This window comes from Buceros rhinoceros, unplaced genomic scaffold, assembly GCF_000710305.1.
Source record: "Buceros rhinoceros silvestris isolate BGI_N320 unplaced genomic scaffold, ASM71030v1 scaffold8427, whole genome shotgun sequence".
NCBI lineage: Eukaryota > Metazoa > Chordata > Aves > Bucerotiformes > Bucerotidae > Buceros > Buceros rhinoceros.
Genome location: NW_010421533.1, coordinates 27,561 through 48,886, shown reverse-complemented (window position 1 = coordinate 48,886; position 21,326 = coordinate 27,561). Strand labels below are relative to the sequence as shown.

General features: G+C 36.0%; 1 protein-coding gene across 1 annotated transcript in view; it reads right to left on the bottom strand.

The window, feature by feature from the left end:
• Positions 1–21,326, bottom strand: part of LOC104496559 (matrix metalloproteinase-16) — a gene marked incomplete at its 3' end in the record, with an annotated part of 45,001 nt that overhangs the window by 796 nt on the left and 22,879 nt on the right. The window contains exon 4 of the mRNA XM_010139693.1: positions 2,208–2,369. Coding sequence (XP_010137995.1) covers positions 2,208–2,369 — 162 coding nt within the window. The remainder of the gene's footprint in view (positions 1–2,207; positions 2,370–21,326) is intronic.

Below are 21,326 nucleotides of genomic sequence, written 5' to 3'. Positions count from 1 at the left end.
TCCTGCTGACCCAATTTGTAGGCTAAGTAATGAAACTGGATTTCATACCCTAGCCATCCATGTAAACAAAACCCATAACTGACATACATGTTTTCTTCAAAATCCAGATACCTTGTAATTAAAGGAATTGTTCTGTGGATAAATGGATTAAAAAGAATTAAAAAAACTAAAACTCTGTACAATGGTATTAAAAAATTTTACTTCTTTCAAGTACATTTTATGTCATAATATACAGAGTTTGATGACAGGTGAAATATCTATCCCAGCCATAATTTCTCTACCTGAAAGTCAAAAGGCATCCTAGACAGATGCTGTTTGTAACCCTGATGGCATAATTAATTACTTGCAATGGGTGTTCTGAAAATGCCTTTCCCTTTCTACATGTATTACTACGTTTACTTACATTTTTCATGTACAAAAAGATTAGACATTTCAGTTAGATCAGTAAGATTTTTGGAAACAAGATGAACACTTTAATTTTGTTCATTCTCTTCAGGCCTCTCTCCAAATAATTTAAATACATAATCAATCTGACTTTAAAAAGTAAATATAATTTTCATGTCCAGCTTCAGAAAGACTTTTGTAGTAAGAGAACTCTGAAACTGCATAAACTGCATTTGAATTTTTGATACATTTTTAAAAAAAGCATACTTTTTTAAAGAACAAGACGGACTGTGTAAGGAAATATTAAACTTGCCAAATAGTTGTCATACAATTTAATAAGGCGTTTATTTAATTCACAGTTTTAAGGCTTGTGACACTTATAATTTACAGTTAATAATGGTGTTTCAAGGAATACTGCAGACCAAAGTAATTATTTTAATAGTCGTGACATTTTTATTGAGGCATATGATTCCAGATCGCCTCTTGATTTTAAAGGGAGCACAGGAATCAGTTTGCAGTAGCTTATGTTGGAAAGTTTTTAACCCCAAACCAAAGTTTTCATACTCTATTTGGTGGTGATGTCAGATATTACTTCCCAGGAGTAATACATTTCTCTTAATGTATAGCCCACAGCTGTTAGAGCTTAGCAGTTCGTTTTCAGCAAAGTATTCATGTCTAGCTCTTAAGTCTAGACTACCAAGTTATGAGGTCATGAGAAACAACCTTTCTTCCAGCGAATCACACAGGAAAAAAACCCAACCAAACAAAACTTAATCAACAAATCATCTCGAAAGCATTTGTCAGTGTTAATACAACATTTTAAAAAGTCTGCAGAGTTCTAGTTAGCAGTACAGTAATTCTACATGATCATAGCTGTCCTTTCTAGGATAAAGATAAACAAGGAATGCCCCTGATAATATTCAATATCAAACTGATGAACCTTTAAACGGAGTATGAAACTGAATCCAATACAGAATTAATTGGGGAATATTCAGCAAAGTAATTCCAAATGGTATGTACTCAATATATAGAATTAACATATAGATACCACATTTTTCACTGCAGGAGAAAAGAAAAAGAAAATATAAGAATTAGACTATTTAACACCATGAACAAAACCATGTCTTTGGAAATGTAAGGGACAGTATTAGAGAAGTTAGTGTTATATTCAACTCATAATCAGAATAATGTTATTGTTTCGGCCTTTTTTAATTTATTTATTCTGTTAGCTTGTCTTGTCAAATTAAATTCAATACATGCAGAATTTATTTACATCACGTATGTCTTTTACACCAGGCCACAAAACCCCTAAACAAACGGATTTTAAAAACATGGGCTTTTTTGCCCCTAGGTAGCTCAAAATCTCAGACTGGTAATACTCTTTTGAGATCAATATGCTTTATCACAAGAAAGGGATTTTCTGGGACCACAAATTTTGTACACTCAGGGAACTGTTTAGTATTATAACCAACAAACCAAGAAGCAATCCATTCATCCAGTTACACAGCCCTGGACCACTGTGGAAATAAGCTCACTATGGTTAAAGGCCTGCGTTTCTTAATATTTTCATAGTTTTGGATCTTTTTACAGATATTTTCTTTACGGCTTTTTAAAGCATTTAAAATTCCTATTCCAGCTGAGTGCAAATTTGAATGCAAGTTAGGGAGTGTGAGAAACAAAGTAAAAGACTTCTATCAAAATCTTAACATAACAACTGGCAGAACCTGCACTAAGAAACATTTTTGGAGGGTTGTATGGACAGGAGGACCTCAAATGTATTCTAAGAGAAAATCTTATGTTGTTTTAACTAGAGCATGACATACCATATATCTTCTGGATGCCCTGTAAATCATCATTAGGTAGTTTGAAGTTTTCAGTTTCCATATACTGGTAAAATGGAGCCATGATTGCAGTAGGATCGTTAGAGTGCTCCAAGCCCAGAGCATGTCCCAGTTCATGCACCGCAACTAGGAACAGATCGTTTCCTATGAAGAAAAGGAAAAAAGACCTTTGAAATCACAAGCATAGTAACAGAAATAACACAAGTGGAGGACTCTGCACTTGAAAGACACTGAAAGGCACTGAGCTTGAATTTTACAAGGTAAGGCTTAATAATGATTCATAAGGATAATGGGGTAGCAAAGGCAGCTTTCCCTTTTTGTAAACAGGAAAACCGTATTTATTACATACAATACGTGATACTCTCAGAGATGCCACAAGCATAATCTTTTTTAACTGATGCACGTGGTTAGTGCAGAGTTCGTGTCATACCATGTGCCTAGTCTTGTGTGCAATTTCTGACTTGAAGCTGATGTTGCAGGGAACCTGACTAAAAATGCTTCTATCAAGACATAGTTCCCAAAGGAGAATACCCTTGTTGTGTGTGGTAAGCTTGACAAACTGAGTACTACTTATTTAGGACAAACCCCACAGGGAACTTAGTCATACAAGCACTTGTAATCAGACCCCTGCTGATTATTCGTAGATGTTGTCCATTTGTGTATCGCCATAACTTAAATCCTAATGAGGAAAATATGGGTGTTGTGCTATCCTTCTCAAAATTGAATGCTCTTATTTATTTCATTGTGTAATTCCCTTATAGGTGTAGCTGCTTACTTGAGTATTAGAACTTCTTGATTTCTGTAGGTCTAAAAAAATAAAATAGCACACTTGTTTTATAGACTCATTTAACTCTTTTGTTATTCCCTTCTGAAAATCATAATTCCTTTTTTATTGCAGTGTATTAGACACAACTAGAAGTTTTGGCAGTAGAATTATGACACTCTGGGAAGCAGATAAAAATCAAAGCCAATGGGATTATTTCTACAAAAATTTCAGAGCTGGATGTATATAGTATTAATTTTTTTTTTTTTTATTCAAATAGGAGTTAGTTTAGCATATCTGTCTATTAGTCTTTTGTACAGATTCTGTCTGTAGCCAGCCGTCACATAATGAAACTTTGGAAAAATGTTTTATATTGCAGAATGATTCCAGTCACTTGTGGAGGGTCACATCCATGATATTGTTCATTTTCACGACCTAAGAAAGGGAAAACCTCCAGAAGTGTGTTTCTGTCCCGCTAACAAGAGAAGTATTCTAGATCATCAGCTTAAGCTGAACATCTAACTTTTACATGGCTGGACTCAAGTGAAACAGATGCCACCTATAGTAGGTAGTTTTTTGTTGAAAGATCAGTATAAATAACACAGGGTCTATACTGTGGCCTAATAGACAGTTGCATATTGGAACAAGAAGATGTTTAAACATTAACTCTTATCCTATATTCTGTAAATTATTTGGGGGTAGACAGCTATTTTCCACTGCTGGTGCTATGGCAATAATACTAAAAAGTCAAATTTAGCAAAAATTTTTACATATATATATATGTAGTTACAGAACTTTGACGACATAGTTGTCAGCTTTTCAATTTTTCACTTATTTTCTCTAGTTGACACAAAGAAAAATAAACTTTCCACCAAGTATATATGAAAGGGGAAGCACTTGGCAGTAGAAGTCTTCACGATGTCTGGAGCCATGCTGATGTTTGTAAAATAAATGTTTGATGGAAAGCATGGAAACAGTCACAACTAAAATTATGTGCTTAGTTGACAGAGTCTTTTCACGTCTTCCTGATTCTTAATCCGGAAATATGAAAAACTAAATGCTCTTGCGCTTTTATTCAGTATAACTGCAGGAAAACCGTGTCTTTCAAAAATTAATGTGACATAATGTGCTTTCAGAAATGAGAAGAGTTTATCCCATCGTTTATAATTATGTGGTTTCTAGATGAAATATTTTCATGACAATGTTTTCTTGGATGCAGTTCTTTTTACAGTAATGCAGATTCTCAATGTGCTGTTGTAACAGATTTGATAAGCTTGACTGTCCTGGTGACGAATGCTTTTGATATCTGAATCTGCCCTTCTGTATGCAGTCAAACCTCATCTTGACATGATCTCATATGAATAATCCACAGCTTCTGTAGCTAACCTCAGCATTTGAAGCGATGCACAGCAGCAATTCTGTAGATTTTCATTCTGCACTTACAATGGAATAATTAATATAATTTAAAAAAATTATAGGCTTAAGACATGAAGGAAGAAGATGTTATTATAACTATTGTTCTGTGACATCTCACATTTTTCTATTCTTTTCTGCTTTTATGAAAGTTAGAGTTCTAACCCAGGTTTATTGGAATGAAGTATTTCTTTGTCTGGCATTAACTCATGTGTTTAAATTAAACTTTATTTTGCCTTTCAGGCCTTGTGAAAAGCAAATTTGCCTGCTAAACCTGTGCTTCCTACATCATAATTAAGAATATTAACCACTCTACTAATATAGGACTCTAGGTCCTATATTAATAATTGTACTAATAAGTTGGCCACAGTATTTACTGAACCAGTTTCAAATAGTTTTAAATTATTAGGCTTTGATTCTACCACTACTATTAGACTCATCAGTATCAGTAGACCATAGAGTGTTTTACATGCGTTACTCAACCTCTACTGCTTGGGGCAGGAGGTGGGGGAAATGAACTCGTTACAATTTCTAAAATTTCAAGAAATTACAGTTAATAAAGTCTTGGAAGAATTTACTGCTTCTCTCTATTTGTGCCATTATGCAATGCATGAAGAATTAATACATCCTTTTGGTATCAGTCCTTATTGAGTCTCCATAAAGATCTTCAGGAGTTTCCGTATTTTGTTCCATGTTGACCTTGAAGTGGTGTGAGTTACATAGTAACCGGGAAACAAAACACACTCTCATCTACTGGTATACCTTACTTCTGGGGTCACAGATAATGAGCATATGGTAGAGCACTTCCAAAGCAGTACTTCTAAATAACAGTGGGACTACGTCAGAGAACAGATATTAGGGGTGTGGGGGGAAGCCTGTTTCTTAGTATATCTTTCTCCCTTTGTCTTTTGCATAGGTGTGATTATGTGAAAAAAAAAAAAGAAGAAAAAAAAGAAAAAAGTAAAAGACAAAAATTATAATCATCTGCTGACTGGCCCTCTGGACTCAGTCAAGGCTTAAGTCCAAAACGGAAAAGGCAAAAGGACTATGCAAAGTAATTTCCATCTCCTGCAATGCAACTTGTAGCCATTAGGGGAGGTATCAAATGTGGTAAAGTGGTAAAGTCAGAGCAGCCCTTGGAGCAAATTAATAATGGGGGAAAGGAGAAGGTCACAGGAAAGAGCTGGAAGAATAATATTCTTGCCTGGGGTGACAATGATTTAACAGGGAACATATTTTCTACTTGTAGTCAAATAGCACCATTATTCATAACAATTTCCATCAAGAGTCATGATTGTCTCCAGGGCATCCTGAATTTAAACTGACCCAAATAAGTTAGTGCAGTTGAAACTGAGGTTTAAATGAGTTCAAGATGTGTTGTCTGGGACCAATGCAGGTAGGATTTACTACTGTCTTAGTTTCCATACTTTTTCCTTTGCATATAATTAGATTTCTCCAATTAGGCAACACTATTCAGTCCCTCTTTGCTTTTGGGTGCAGATTTGCCTTGAGCATCCCAATGTGACTGTAACTAGCTACTGAGTGCAGAAGGATAACCCCGAGTGCTCACTCTTTCCTTCCAGGCTGCACAGAAGTGTACTTGTGACTGCAAGGTTGAAAATAGGTCAGCTTCAGTTCCGTGACCAGTGGTCAGAGTAAGATGAAGAAGCGTAAAGGCAAGTGAGCATTCACACCAGCGCAAACTACCTTTGTTATTGTACTGACACTGGATATAATTTTAAAAACATTTTCTGCCCCACCATTGAAGAAAAGAGTCCCAAATGATTCTATATTTCAGTATATGTTACCCAAGCAGAAACATATATTTCAGTCTACTTGGCAAATGAAGCACCATTGCAAAACTTCAGCAAGTCATAAGTATCAGAGTTAAGCTACATATGACTTTTAAACTAGAAGTTGACCCTGTAGGACATATGATGGTGAATATTCATTGTGATAGTCTCAGTTGCAACTTGTTATATTCATCTATAGTCTAGTAAAGAAATATTGGAAAATATACTTCATAAGTCCCAAACCTGTGCAGCTCTGTCCCTGTGTTCCCCGTTACATGGAGATATGGAATAGAATGGATATAAGCTCAAAAAGATTGTAATTGTTTTTCTTGTTTTATCTCAGGTTTTATTTCACAAGGGGAAAAAAAAAAGGATCCTGTATCTAAAGAACTAAGACAAAATGATTATTTTTATACTGACACTTTCCTCTGAGGCTATAAATTATTTTAGGTGCTAAATCTGCCTGACTTAACAATCACTGCCCAAACTCCAGAATATAGGTAAGTATTACTATATCAAATATTCAAGAGCCAACACTGTGGAGCATCGTGTATGGGGAAGGATTTCCTTGTAGCTAATATATACGCTATTTTTCACGTCTATGGATAAACAAAGCGAGTATGTTTGTCTTCATGAAGCTATTAAGCAACCCTGGTTCTGCAGATATTAATTCCAGGTTTAAATGGTATGTGAGCTTGATTTATAAAAGCAATACCCTAATGTCTTAGCAAGGCTTTGATTCATCACTCGGCCATCTTTTTAATGCAGCACTAAATGACACCTCAGGCCACGTCACTTGGTTCTTCTCCTTGGCATGTGACATTAAGTGCTACAACACACTGTGAGCTCGAGAGTTGTCCATTGTTTAAATGCCATGAGACCGCACTTTTGCAGATTTTCCCATCAGAGAAAACAAAAAAAATCTAGAAACTGAATTTCAAATGACAAACTGGAAAACTACAAAAAATTTTTATACGTGGACATAATGCTGTTTCTCCCAAAGATCATTCTACTTCATTTTTCATATGAACCAGATAGATGATTTCAGATTAAATCCACATGAATCTGAAATGTAAATCCATACAAGAAAGACTTAAATTACAGCACTATTATCAACAAGCTCAAAGTCAAGCTTATGGTTCATCAGAAAATATTACACACATACTACCCATGAACGTGTGTCCAGTGTATGAAGAATTTGCATTTTCATTATTCTGTTCATTTTTACCATTGACTCATCAAACCAACACTGCTAATACCGATTGACTGAAATGCTGCAAACTTTACAGTAAGATTCTTACTCTAAACAGTGCCCAGGAAGAGAGAAAAAAAAAAACAAAAGGGGGCGGGAGGAAGAAATAAAAGGAAAAAAAAAAAGTTTTGTATCTTTGTCATTATTCTTCTTTCCAGACAGGAGAGAATTCTGAACATGCTATTTCAGCAGTCAGTGATAAAAGAAGATTCTTCCTCTCTCTGACCTTATTGGAGTATAGTGGAATTGAGCATATACATCATGTATGCACTTACATAAGCACCACATATACATACATATGCTATACAGAGAGTATACATAGACCTAAATATAAAATCTAGGCATACAAGAATAAAGATGCCACGTTCTCTAGTCTAAGAACTTACATACAGTTGCTTGACATTATCTCAGACTTCTGCCATTGGTACTGAAACTTGGTAGACTGGTGGTTATTTTGGAAAGAAAGTTTTGCTGAAAGACAGAGCTGAAATAGTGCAGTAGATCTGAAAAATTAAGAGCAAAACTAAATTTCTGTGGCTTTAAATAAAATATATATCTTATGGAGCATATCTTTTCCTGTATAAATTTGGTATATCTGTTTTGTACATGCTGTATTTTAAAATCATTTTTCAATAACATATCTATAAATTTAGCCTTTTTTCCATTGTGACAAACAGAATGACATAAAAATACCTTTCTTTCACTCTATTATCACATATACTAACATATACACTAATACCTTTGTAAGTTGACTTACTGATATATATATTTATTTGCAGACAGAAGGGGAGATGGAGGCAGTTTATCATATATGAAGTATGTACTTACACACTATGTAGGTACACTTAGTACACCTGCACCTATATGTGTATATTTTTGAAAAAAAAATCTATTTCAAAAGAATCAATAGATTAGCATGAAATTTAAATCTGTTTCCTTCAAATTTGACAAGGGGATATTCCTACAAGGCAAAACGGTCTTCAGGTAACTCAGTGATTGTTGGTGAGATATGACAAAAGCATGTGAGTTCAGAGGTGTATTTGTCCTTCCTGGCAGTATTCTGTTGTTTCTGCATATTGTGGACATAGTTTAGAAGAAGTCAGGAGCCTGATCAATAATACATTTGAAAGGACCCCACATTTTATAATACAGAACAGCCTGTACTTTTGAAAGCAAGAACATGGAAATGGTAAGAATTACCATTAGTAGCCTTACTACTTAAATTTGTTACCAAGTACATTCTAAAATGTTTTGGTAAATTACTTGAAAAGGGTGTAATTAATTACTTAATGTATTTTGATTTTCTTTCTAAAAAATCATGGGTGTAAGGACATTTCTGCTTTGTTTCTCTGAGTTTCAATCACTAGTACTGAAAAATTCTACAAACTATTCTGACTAATCAACCATTACCAACTGCTCCAAAGTGTGAGAAGTGAAGCAATTAGAGATGATCCTAGTGGAGGTAAAGAAGACACAAGAACTTCCTGCTTCCCAAAAAAGGTGTAAATATGACAGTATGTGTTCCTTCTGCAAATACAAGGCTTCACTTGATGGTTTGAGGAAACCCTACTGTGACACCGAACTTAACAAAAAGTGGCCTTATGCTGAATCTCTAGCTCCTGGGACTAACTTCATTGCTCAGGTCTACTGAATTTGTATACTGTTCTCAAATGACATTTTCATTATATTAGTAATTAAGTCATATTGCTTAATGGACTGAGAAGTTTTATTTTGGGTGTTTTCAAGGACATCTTTAGATAAAAACTATTTAATATTATAATAGAATTTTGCATTTTGCTAGAAAAGATCTTTATAAATAAATTTCTTTCAGCAAGCTCACACAGTAAAAACATTTGAAAATACAGTAGTTATAACATTACAAGAAGTTATTTAGCAACCTGGTTGAAACAGGTTGCTAAATAACTTCTATGCTATTTTCCAGCACTCTCAATGCAATTACAAAGGCTGCAAATACTGTAGCAGATTTATCTATTTATATGCTTTCCTATCTTATCTTTGCTTCTGTTTTTAGTTGTTGCTGTAGGAACAATAAGCTGGAGAAGTATTTAAAACTCCTTTCTGAAGCATGAGAGAATGAACACGTGCTGGGATTGAAGATTTGGGTATGTGCACGTAAAGAGAACTTATCACATAATTCTCCATGGTCCTGCCCCTGTGGATCATTCGTGTGAACAGAACGGACATCTTTCTACCACTCCTAAGTGCAAGTCTGAATGAGAATAAATGTAAAAGGACCTTAACTGTGCATGAGTCCATATTAAAATAAAACCCTTGCCTTTGACAAAAACAAATGTAGGTTTTATCTCTAAGCCAGTCAGCTAAAATGCCAGCATGTTAATGCTGTGGCTGCTTTGTTTTGAGGGGGTCATCTTTTTTTCTTAATTTGCCCTAATGTCCTGTGTGTCCTGCTATACAGAAATACGCATAATTCCTAGAGGAAGATCAAAGCCACACTGCCAATATTCACAAATAGATGTAACTTGACACGAGGCAGAAATCTGAAAGAGTCCTAGAGATCACTAATATTCCCACAATAGAATGTACATAAAATTTATGTGTAAATCTTGTGTTGGCTCTCTGCAGAGATAAATTTTTACCCTCTGTTAGTAAAACTACTGAAAGTAATTATATTATCCTTTAACTTAACTCACATTAAAGCCATCACAACCAGATTATTATCCTTACCCTATAATTGTATCTTCTTAACACATACATATGACTAAGATCTTCTAAAGAGAAACTGACATAGTGTGTTTATATACATATATATATATATATTTGGGAATTTTATATAAATAGTTCTTCTTCACCATTAGTTTGCTTGTTTAGTTCCTACTGAGAAAAAAAATGTCAAGATAGAATTTTTTTTTTCCCTTGGACTGGTGATAAAAGAGGTAGGAATTTTCAATCCTAGTGGGAAAAGTCATTAGGAGAAGAACAAAAATCATTAAAAGTTCTCTGATCTGAAAAGCAGATATGTTTTCTAAGAAGTCTGCAGACTTCAAAGGGAGACCTGATTCACGTGTGTACCGCATTCTAAACCAAGACAACTTCAAACTGGGGGTAGCATGTATGAAGGAAGTGACAGAAAGACACATCTGACAGTTTGTTTTTACTTTGTAAAAATTTATTCACATGAAACGGCCTGATGTCTTGGATAATTTGCTGCTATTAGTGAGTATATCAATATAGCTCTTTCACTTCAGCTAAAGGAACCACTATAAACCTCTCCAGCACTCAGAAAATACTGTCAGTTTGGCAGCAGTAACTCTTGGCACTTGTTGGCACAGAGATGCCTCAGCACCCGCCATGGAGGGGCAGCCTCCAGGATGAAAAATTGCAGAGGCTGCTGGAGAGGTCAAGATGGTGAGGCAGCCAAGTCATCTTCCCGGGCCTCCTGGCAAAGGAAAGCCTATGCAAGCGGATGCTTCAAGAGGAAGATGAAGGCAGGAGTTAGCCGACCCCGCCGAAGTGCAGGAGAGCTTGGACATGTGAATATTAGCCAAGGCAGAGGAAAATCCTGGAAAATCACTTTCCCTTCTGTGAGTTAAAAGCTCAACAGGACCCCAGCCTGGGGTGTCAGCAGCTGGCACAGGCAAGGAGAAGGGACAATACTAGAAGTCCCATGTCTGATGGCTCTCAGACCAAAGCTTCCAACTGAGCACAGAGTCGCTGAGGACACGGTGCTTCCACAGCTGCTCTGCTACATCCCACACTCAGGCAGTCCTGAAATCTTTATCTGTTCGCTTCTGCCAGCCACTATGGCCAGTCTGGCCAGTTACAAAAATGATTATTTAAAACATAAACCAGTTAAGGACTGACTGTGGGTATATATTATAGTCGCTAACTCTTCTGAAGTTCAGGTTCTAGTATTTTTACTGCTCCTGCTAGCACTGCTAGCTGGAGTACAGCTAGTAACATCAATCCTATGTCACTACTGTATCTTCAGTTTCCCGAATACTCAGTGATAATCTTATTTCCTCATGCTTACCTTGTATCAGTTCCTACACTGCATTGTAAGAAAGGAGCTATGTGCAATTCTTAGAAAACGGAAACTAAAAGCATGTTTACACATTACCGTATTATCCACTACGCATTCAAAATGATTTACCATATTTAGGTCAACAGGAGACTGTTTGTCCTGCCATATTGAGAGGGACAGGCAATAGCCCACACCAGTAACTACCTTTTCTGAGTGTAATACTGAACTGTTCCCTAAATAGGCATCTCTGCTGCCGAAACAGATTTCTTTAGACTCCAGCTGGAAGCACTTACCACTTCAGTTCTCCTCTAATCTGAAATTGCAGATGATTCAACATCAGTGGCGGAAGACATCTAGCAACAGAAAACTGTAACACAAATGTCTACACCTGCACCTTTCACAGCCAGTGATGAGGAACAGGTATTTCAAGACATGATTCATCTGGTTTATTTTAGACACCTACATGCAACAAATCTTGCCCAGCAAGGCAATGTATCTCTCCTCTAACTCTAAAGGGACTCTATGAGATTAACTCAGATATAAACAACATATGGTCAGATTAATTCCACCCCCTCAAGTCTTCTGGCTTCTGATATAGGTCTTTTCATTTAAGTTAGTGGCAAAACATTAGTCATAAAAGTACAGGATATGGACTTAAGTGATATATGTACAAAACCAGGAAGCATTCATCATTGACTTGAACTAGAGACTTAAACCTGTCTGCTACAATAAAACATTCTGCATAAAACAATATTGTTCTTCCAATTCAGACGGGTTTTTTTGATTTTTCTGTTTCCATGTTTTTTCCCAACCTGACGTTTTAGCTGTAGATATTTCCAGGTATTGGTGTTAGCTTCTCAGCACTTTTTGAAACCCAAGCCACATAGGAAGGAGTTTAAATGTAGATTAAAAACATTTTGGCCTCAAGAGCATATGTTTTCAGCATTTTGAAGTGAAGAATTGTCAGGATAAAGCAGAAATTATTCACTAGGCTCGAGAACACAGATATCACAGAAAATCTTACATTAGATAGTCATATACTATTCTTTAAACAGTCATATATATAGTACTGCCTTGTCTTTTAGGGTTATCTCACATTATTCCATCTTCACAACAAGAATCCATTAAATTTTTGCCTAATAGATAAATGAATACATAATTACTATAAAATTCTTGTCTCATTCCCTCAGGAAACCATGACAACATCCATAGTAATTGGCAACGTTTTTTAGATTCTGTTTGTCCCTGAAAAGGCAGGGGAGAGCAGAGGGCAGTGCAGTAATAATATTCTATAGAACATCTCTGGAAAATTCAGATTTCCTAAAGTAGTTGTCTTGGTGAAAAAGTCTCCATTAAGTGGTCCTAGCAGCAAACAGAGGCACAAAGATTTCAGGATCACATGAGAGCTGGAGTGCTCAGCCTGGTGCCTGCTTCAATTGATAGAAACACCACTTTCTAAGGGACAATTTGAGAATCATAGATATTTACTATTTCCTACATTATTTCTAGTAGCAAATGAGACTGCAAAGAAAAAAACCTAATATCAAGCCATTAATTCATTAGGTGATTTTTCAGTAGTGAACTAATTGCATCTTATCTGCCATAACAAAGGTGATTTTCTGTATTTTAATCCAAGATGTTTGAGATTATGGCTTTTCACAAGCTCTCCATAGCAAGTAATCTTTCAAGAACCTGAAATTCAGTCTCTGGTGTGAAATTTCATAGATCATAAGGTAGTTCCTTTATTGTTAGCATTAGTTTTATTAGAATTATTTTTATATCATACATTTTAATTAAATACTCCCTTTTTGTAAGATGATGGAGAACACTTAAAAAAGATGCATAGCAGATAATTGAAAAAAGCACTGGAACATCTTACATTCTTTCCTTTTTCCCCCCCTCTTCTCTGTAACTGCTAAGCATCTTTCTAAGAGGAGGAAAGGTTAAGGTAGAAGCTAGATTTACTTATTTATTTGTATTTAATTGTTGTGTGTCAGATGCTACTTTTTTCCCCACATCATTCCCACATGTGTGAAGGCTTGTGGTGTCATAAAAATAATAACGAATAGGCTGGCCCACATTTTATGTATGCACTCATTCAAAATACATGTTTGTCTGAACACAAAAGCCTCCCCAATGTCTTTTCTAGTGTGCAGCAGTGAAAAAAACCCCAACAAACCAAATGACAAAAAAACCCAACCAAAACAAAAAAATTCAACATTATTCGTTTCAATCTATTGATACTTTCAACAAACATTTTTCAACTAATTTTTGCCATATTAACTCAGTACTCTTAATCTACTAATACGAGTGTCTGATCAAACAAATCCAGTTTGGGAAGATAAACTTATCTTCATTGTTGGATAAACAGTTATGTGAAACAAACAAAGACACCTTTGAAAAAAAAATAAATATGGCAGTCCTTCTTCTGTAAATGTAGGTGCAATCATTGCCAAAATTGTCTGCAAGGCTCCATCCTGCCTTTCAGCTAGATACTTCCTTAGCAGTAAAGCTGATGTAACAGACAATGCAAACTTTCCTCATTTATTTCCATGCAAAGTCAGCCAGCTTCATTTTAACACTTTTCATTAGCAGTTTAAGATAACCTGGCTGATCACTAAGGCAGATGGCAAATACACGCAGTTTGTTCTGTTGGCCCTGGTATGTGGGAAATAACCTTTAGCTGCAATTTGAATGGCTAACTGAGTTTGCATCTTCCCTGACTACTCCACGCAGGCTTGCAGTGATCTGTGTTTACCTATGTGACAACAGAATCAATATGCAATTTAGTGGCTCAGGTTACACTGCCTTTTTTTGGTTTATGGCCTGCACCATGACACTCTGTGGTGATTAAGCCATGGTGCAAATAACACCTTGCTTCTATAGACACAAAAAGCACAATTTAATGCACGCATAACAGTTTACATTTCCATTGTTATAATTAAGCATATCACAAAGTCCATGTTCTTGATACATTCCTCAGCCTCCCTCTCAGTTTGCATAATACTGCACTGGTTAGTTTTAGGTCAACAAGGAAGCTGAAAGCATCATATTTCACACTGATGGCCCTTGGGTTGTATTAAAAGCAGCCTGCTAAATTCACATCTAGAACATGGGGCTGGGTTCATCTCCACAACTGCTTTCACTGACTGTCAGTGTTTAATGGATTTTCCTTTTAATGACATGTAAATGAAGTGCTTTTCTCAAAGCCAAAAGGGTGCTCCATGAAAGCAAAAAAACTCACCCAAAACAATAAAAATGAGGTCATTACCTTGCTGACAGTTAATATTTTCCATAATCTGGCTTCCATACAGTAAATGGGGTCTAGCAGAGAGATCTTCTTCTATTTGCATAGCCCCGTGTCTAATGACTGAGTCCTCACAAGCCAGACAGGGTCATTTATGGTTTATTTTTTAATCATTTTCCACCCTTTCAATAACTTGAAGTTATCCTTCTATTCTCAAGTGCAGCTTTGCATCTTATGATAATACTTTCAAGGACACATTTTATGCAGCGGACACTGAATGCTCCAACATTACCATCTTATGTAAGACCTTGGGGCGACTTGATATGGAACAGGGTGGCACATGCACCCCAAGCAAGTATAATCCAAGGAAGGTTTGGGAAGTTTCAGAACAGATTACCCTGTTAAGTTCTACCAGCACAACATGCACTCACTGATGAGGAAATACTGGTTTGCTTTTTAAATACTGGAAGCCTTGAGTTTAGCTATAGAAAGTATTATCAGTGTTAGGTGACTTTGAATTAAACTGGATTTCAGGGGGAATGGTGAAATTAAAATACAGTCAATAGTTACTCCATTTGTCTGCAACTTGCAAAGATCTTTTAAATACTACCCTGGCATCTTCATCCTTGTGCAGCGTTATAGATAGTTGGGTTTTTCTGCTGTCTTTAACAGAATTGCTAATTCTGTCATTTTGCGCTCAAATAGACACAGTTTAGAATGTGCTTCCTTAACTTTACAACTACACATAAACAAAGCTGTAACTCAACAGGCTACATCTCTTTATCTTAGAAACAAGTTATGACAGAGGTCCATGAAACTATGAATACACAGATACAATGATTAGGAAATTACTTCCTCACAGTATAAGCACCAGTCCACCTAAAGTGATTTTATCAATGGCAGGTTCAAAATTCAGAAAGAGGTAGTTTTTCACATCTGCTTACACTATGGAACACGTTGCCACAGGATGGTGCGGGTACCAAACGCTTACACGAGTTCAAAAAAAGATTACACCAATTCATAAAAGGAAATCCCTCAAAGGCTATTAAACACAAAAATATGGCCTATGGCTCAGAAATTCAATGAGCCACAGATTGCTAGAAGCTAAAAGGGAATATGCTGGGGTTTTGTTGCCATATGCTTGCTCTGCTCTTATTCTCTTCCCTAGGTACCTGTTAAGAGCCATAACTGGAGATAGGATATTTTGCAGGATAACCTTTGATCTGAACCCATGTTGGCAATTCAATAATACAATACAAATTTGAAGAAGATATGCATTTACATATTTACCCTAGTACAGAACTGGAAAACAGGCATGTTACAACTTCAAGGTCATGTTTTGTTTACAGATCAAATTTGACAGTCATAAATGCTTATTAAAAATAATCAATTAAGTAAGAGGACTATGTTTTATGTAATTTAAGTCACAGTAATATTGTAATACAGAGCTTCCTTTAATCTGAAATGGTCGGCTTTCTTTATACCTAATCATAGCATATGACACGAGCATAGTTTAGGACACAGAGCTCCCTCAGGAAACTTAGTTTTTAAAATTCCACTGGTTCATATATCTCCTGCACTGCGTCAACCACAGTGGCAGCCAAAAGAAATTTACCACAAGTTGATCTATGCAGTTCAGAGATCAGGATTTTCAATTTTTTTTAACTGCCAACATAGTGCCCACAGCAGAATTTATGCACTAACTAGAGTCCAAGTACGTTCCACTGGATACTGTATTTGCACCAGAAGATTTTACTTGTCAGTCTATGAACACCATGGTACAAAGTGATGGGCTTGTTGTTTTTTTTTTCTTTTTGTTGCACGCAAAACTTGAATGCTTGAGAGTTAACAAAAAAATTACTGAATTCTTGAAGTTCTGGTTTTGTCTTCCCAAAAACACAGCTTCATGTACACAAGTTACAAATATTCCACAGGAAAGTAAGCACTCTGCAGTAATATTCTCCTTATATTTAAAAGAGACTGTATATTAAAAACTTATGTTACTTTTGTAATGGAGATTCTCTTGCTAGTATTTATTGTATATTCTTTTATGAAAGAACTGGTTTCTGCAGAATTTCAGTATGGTATAGTACCTGCCTTGATAAATTTGCTGCAGAAATAAAAAATCATGCATTTTACTTTGATTTCTATTTCCCATGCAGATATGAATACAAAGATAAGAGTATCAAGCTATCGTTATTGATCTGCTGTGTTTATCTAAGGAGAACTTAAACTTAATTTTTGTCAAATACTTTCTGCCACTAGAAGACGCAGTTCTATGATCAGATTTTAGCCAGTAATTGGTACATTAAGCACCATGTCTAAAGTGCTTGAAATCTAAGCTCCCAGGAAATCCTTGTCTTCCCCAAGAGCCACTTCTAAATCTTACTCTGTTTTAAAAAGCTGCACTTGTGTAAGTAGGTCAATCTTAAATTAATCTAGTTAAAAGTAGTGTACTGTCTATTCAAACTGGTTTAATGCTCCCTTAAATAGGCTTAGATGTATCCAGTAATTTCCCAGAAAAAAAAATAATTGCTTTAAACAAGGTTTAAACTAACTTAAGTGCATGTAGCCAGACAAATGTGAAATCAATTTTGATAAACCAATGCAATTTTTGAAATAGAGACAAGAGTTTATGCCTTAAGTTAGAGATGTTTACCTTCCGACAGATAGCAGAATTTTTTTCATATGCTCTCAGATGAAGAAAAGAAATATATAAATTAAGAAGCCATAAAATACATGATGATATTTGTTAGCAATGGATTTTGCTATCTATTAGAACACAGTGTGTATATTGTCATTCATGAAGATGACTCCTCCGAATGTCTTCCTTTCTGCTCTATCTGCCGTAATTTTTAGGATTCCATCTGAGAGCTTTCCAATATTTAATAGGAATTATGTATACAATAAATCATGCAATAAATACAGGGAAAAGACAGTAGTGGTAAATATGCAAAGCAACATATCTGAGGAAGAACAGATACATCTCAGTCACTATTCCCAAGTGATAGGAATAGTCTGTGTTTCATTCAGCATGCAGGTAGCAGTGACTATTAACTACTAGTTCATCCCAGTCCGTCCTTTCTTTCCCTGCCACTGTTTGCCAAAACGAACCTTCTGAGTATAGTCACTAGTTAATGAACCTGTCTTTATTGGTTGGGGTTGCCAGGAAATATCAGAATGTTACACAAACTTGATCCATTAAACGGCTCTTGGGATTTGCCAACAGAACTAGTTAAGATACACAGATTTCTAAAGATGAGACAGCTCTTTCTGAAGTCACTGTTCAGAAGATTGTTTTCAGGCTCTTCATCTGTCCCTCTTTTGGGTTTTTCTTCAGAAATGGTGAAGTCTGAGATTCATTTAGCTTTCGACCTTGTCCTCTTCTAAGTTACTGAGAAAACTACAAACTAAACTGCAAATAGTTCTTGTCCTCTCCAAGGGATTCCTCAAACAAACCAAACCAAACCAAACCAAACAAACCAACCAACCAACCAACCAAAAAAACCCAAACAAAAAGACCAAACCCAAGCCAAACAAACAAAAACCCCAAACATGTATATTAACACTTCTCCTCCAAAATACAGAAGCTAACCATCCTATTAACAACTCCATCACTTCAGAAGCAATCCCTACCATGCAGATTGCATTTAACAGCTCTTGGATCTAATGTTGCTTCCTCTCTTTCTCAAAGTTCTGCTGTGGGATTGCAGGCAACCTTCAGTCACAGGAAAGAGGCAATGAAATAAAATTTCGTGAGTGGTGTATACAATATATATTTTGACTTCTTTATAATTTGCCTTTTCCAAGTATACAAAGGAAAACTGGCCTACTGCAAGTTTTAACGGTCTTATTATTATACGTTATTAGCAAGGCACTATTGCTCAAAGTTAGAACAAAATATGGAGAATATAAGTAGAAACAAATAATTGCCAATCTTAGGATAGGGAAAGCATCTTATCTAGAAGACCTTGTGATTGTGTAAGGCCCATCATGCTGCAGTAACTCGGATGACAGGGGAGGAGAAGACTATAGGCTCTGAGACTTAACAGCTCCGTAATAAAGCAAATCTTCCAGAAATCTAGTACACTACTTGCTCTATAGAATCTGACACTTCAACCTCTGATTATATTGCAGTGCATAAAAAAGTTTCAATGTCGCAGATTTAATAATGGACAGATGAAGATAATGTGTGGGAGAGTCTTTTTAAAAATAGTAAGAACACCACTTTCAGTTTGGGTACAGGAAGAGAGGGCTTAGGACAGGATTTTTCTGCTAGCTACTAGAAAATTTTCTACAGAGACAGTCCTTATCCCCCTGCTCCCTGGCAGTGACTTTGAGTTTCATCACAATGATTTGAAATACTACAACTGAAAAATACACTTTGAAAAAATTTTTGGTTAGGATCTTGACAATATGGTATCTCCAAAATATTGCCACTTTTAGCAAGAAATGATTGTCCTTTTCTGTATTAAGATTCATTATTCATTGTCAATAAATTTTTCATTCAAAAAGCTAGGTGATATGTATCTCCTAAATGGATTGGAATAATGAGAACAATGAAATCTCTCCCTAGCCTCAAGACTTGTGTATTAAGATTTCTTCCTTTTTTTTTCTAGCACTTCAGCTCAAAGCAAAACAAGAGCTTAAAGTTTCTCTTAATGAGTGCTGATGGCTATTTATTTCAGATAGCTATTTATGTAACTTGAATTTCATCTTCTGCTTATTATTTTCTCTTTTTACATCTTGAAGTCTACTTACTGTGAAACACCTTCCTGTGATATTCCCATCCTTTCTGATTTGCTATTCCTGAACAGTGTTTAACCTTCAATGTTATTTTCCTCCATCCTCTTTTCCTAACGTAGTTGCCAAGTATTACCAGAATGAGACTGAGACTGTCTAGGAGCACATGTACTTCATACGATGCATGAAGAAACCATCCTGTCCCAAACAGTATACAGACCTAAGGCTCTCATCTCACACTGAAGCCCAGGTAGGCAGACATAAAGGAAATGGTGTCTACTATAGGTGAAAAGGCCTACTCCCACAGAACAATCTGAGGAGTAGATGTCCCAGAAGAACAACTCGAACATGAAAGCTGACTTCATGTCAGGAGGAAGGCTACAGCCCGATGCATACAAACACTCTGTCTGAAGTACTGGGAGATGACCATTAATCTACCTTGCAAAAAAACACAAAACACCTTTTATCCTCCAGTCTATCCCTTCTTCTTTAGAAAAACAAATTCTGTCCTTGTTTCCATTGCTCCTCTGTGATGGCAAGTTTTCTTGACCTTCCTCTTGGCCAATACTTCTGGCATCACAGGCAGCACAATGGAAGGAAATTTGGAGAAAAGTTCTCTACAGTTCAGCTGGAGTTAAGGTACCAGCTGTACTCTGCTTACAGGGTACTATGAAAGTAAAGAAGCACATCCTTTGAGAGCCTGCAAGAGTTAAATTGTATGACAAGAGGTTTGTTCTGAGGGATGGGCCCATTAGTCTTTACTACTACAAGAGCCTTATTCACTCTCCAGAATGAGGGAGGAGTCAAAACACAGATCTCTTCACCAGAACATGATTGATAAGACAGGTCTGTGATGCTCAAAAACATACCACTGAAGTGAGAACAAAGGAAAGCACTGCACTGTGGAGATGATGTATTTTAATTGGAACCATTTTTTCACTCTAGAACATTATTTAAACCAAACAAAAAACAGGCAAATCAAGCAAACGCAGTAAGGAAAAAAAACAAACAACAAAACAAAACAAAACCCAAACCTAAAGGATGAAGACACTGAAATTAACAAGTCAGGATAAATTAGCTGAGGAATTAACTATACTCGGAATACTGAATTTGTATATGATTCCTTATTTAGAATGAGTTGGGATTTTTTAAAGACAACAGTTTATGAAAGCATTTCAAGAAGCTGCCTGTCTTTTTTGAGGTAGATGGTATGCAAATCATTACCGTGTTGGTCCATGTTTTCAAATCACTGAAGTAACTGGATAGGAATCAGAGAAAATCAGATCTTTGGGGCAAGAGTTAACTTAAAAATAAAAATAAAAATATATCACCAAATATTTCCCCCCCTTTATTTGATTTTGAATAACGTTATGTGAAGATGACTGTTGGACTACTGGAGTAATGAACCTTAAAAAAATTTACACTCACCTGGGGAAAATGACTCATAGACAAGAATATAAACATAGTTTTTAACCTTTTGCCTTTCGGTGCTCTGGGACTGAGCTCAAGATGATAGGGACCCTAAGAGAGCTGTAAGTATTTTCTTCTTGTCAATCCCAAACGGCATGCTTGTCCTCTTTTTCCAACCAGAAATTTGTTCCGGTCACAAAAAAAAAAAGTATATATATATATATATATGGATGGATGTTCCTTCAGGATTTCTAGACATAAGCAATGCAGTAAGATCAGCAGCAGCACTTGCCCCACCTGATAAGTGGAAGTCACCAATCAGATAAATAGACACTCTGCATATACAGATCCACTGCACATAAATAGCTACTTCTGGAGTTTCAATGACAGAAGTCTTCACTCTGGACAATAGTTATGACCTAAGGTCCATGGTTCATACCATCTCAACAATGAAACTAGGAGTTGCCAAAATCCTAA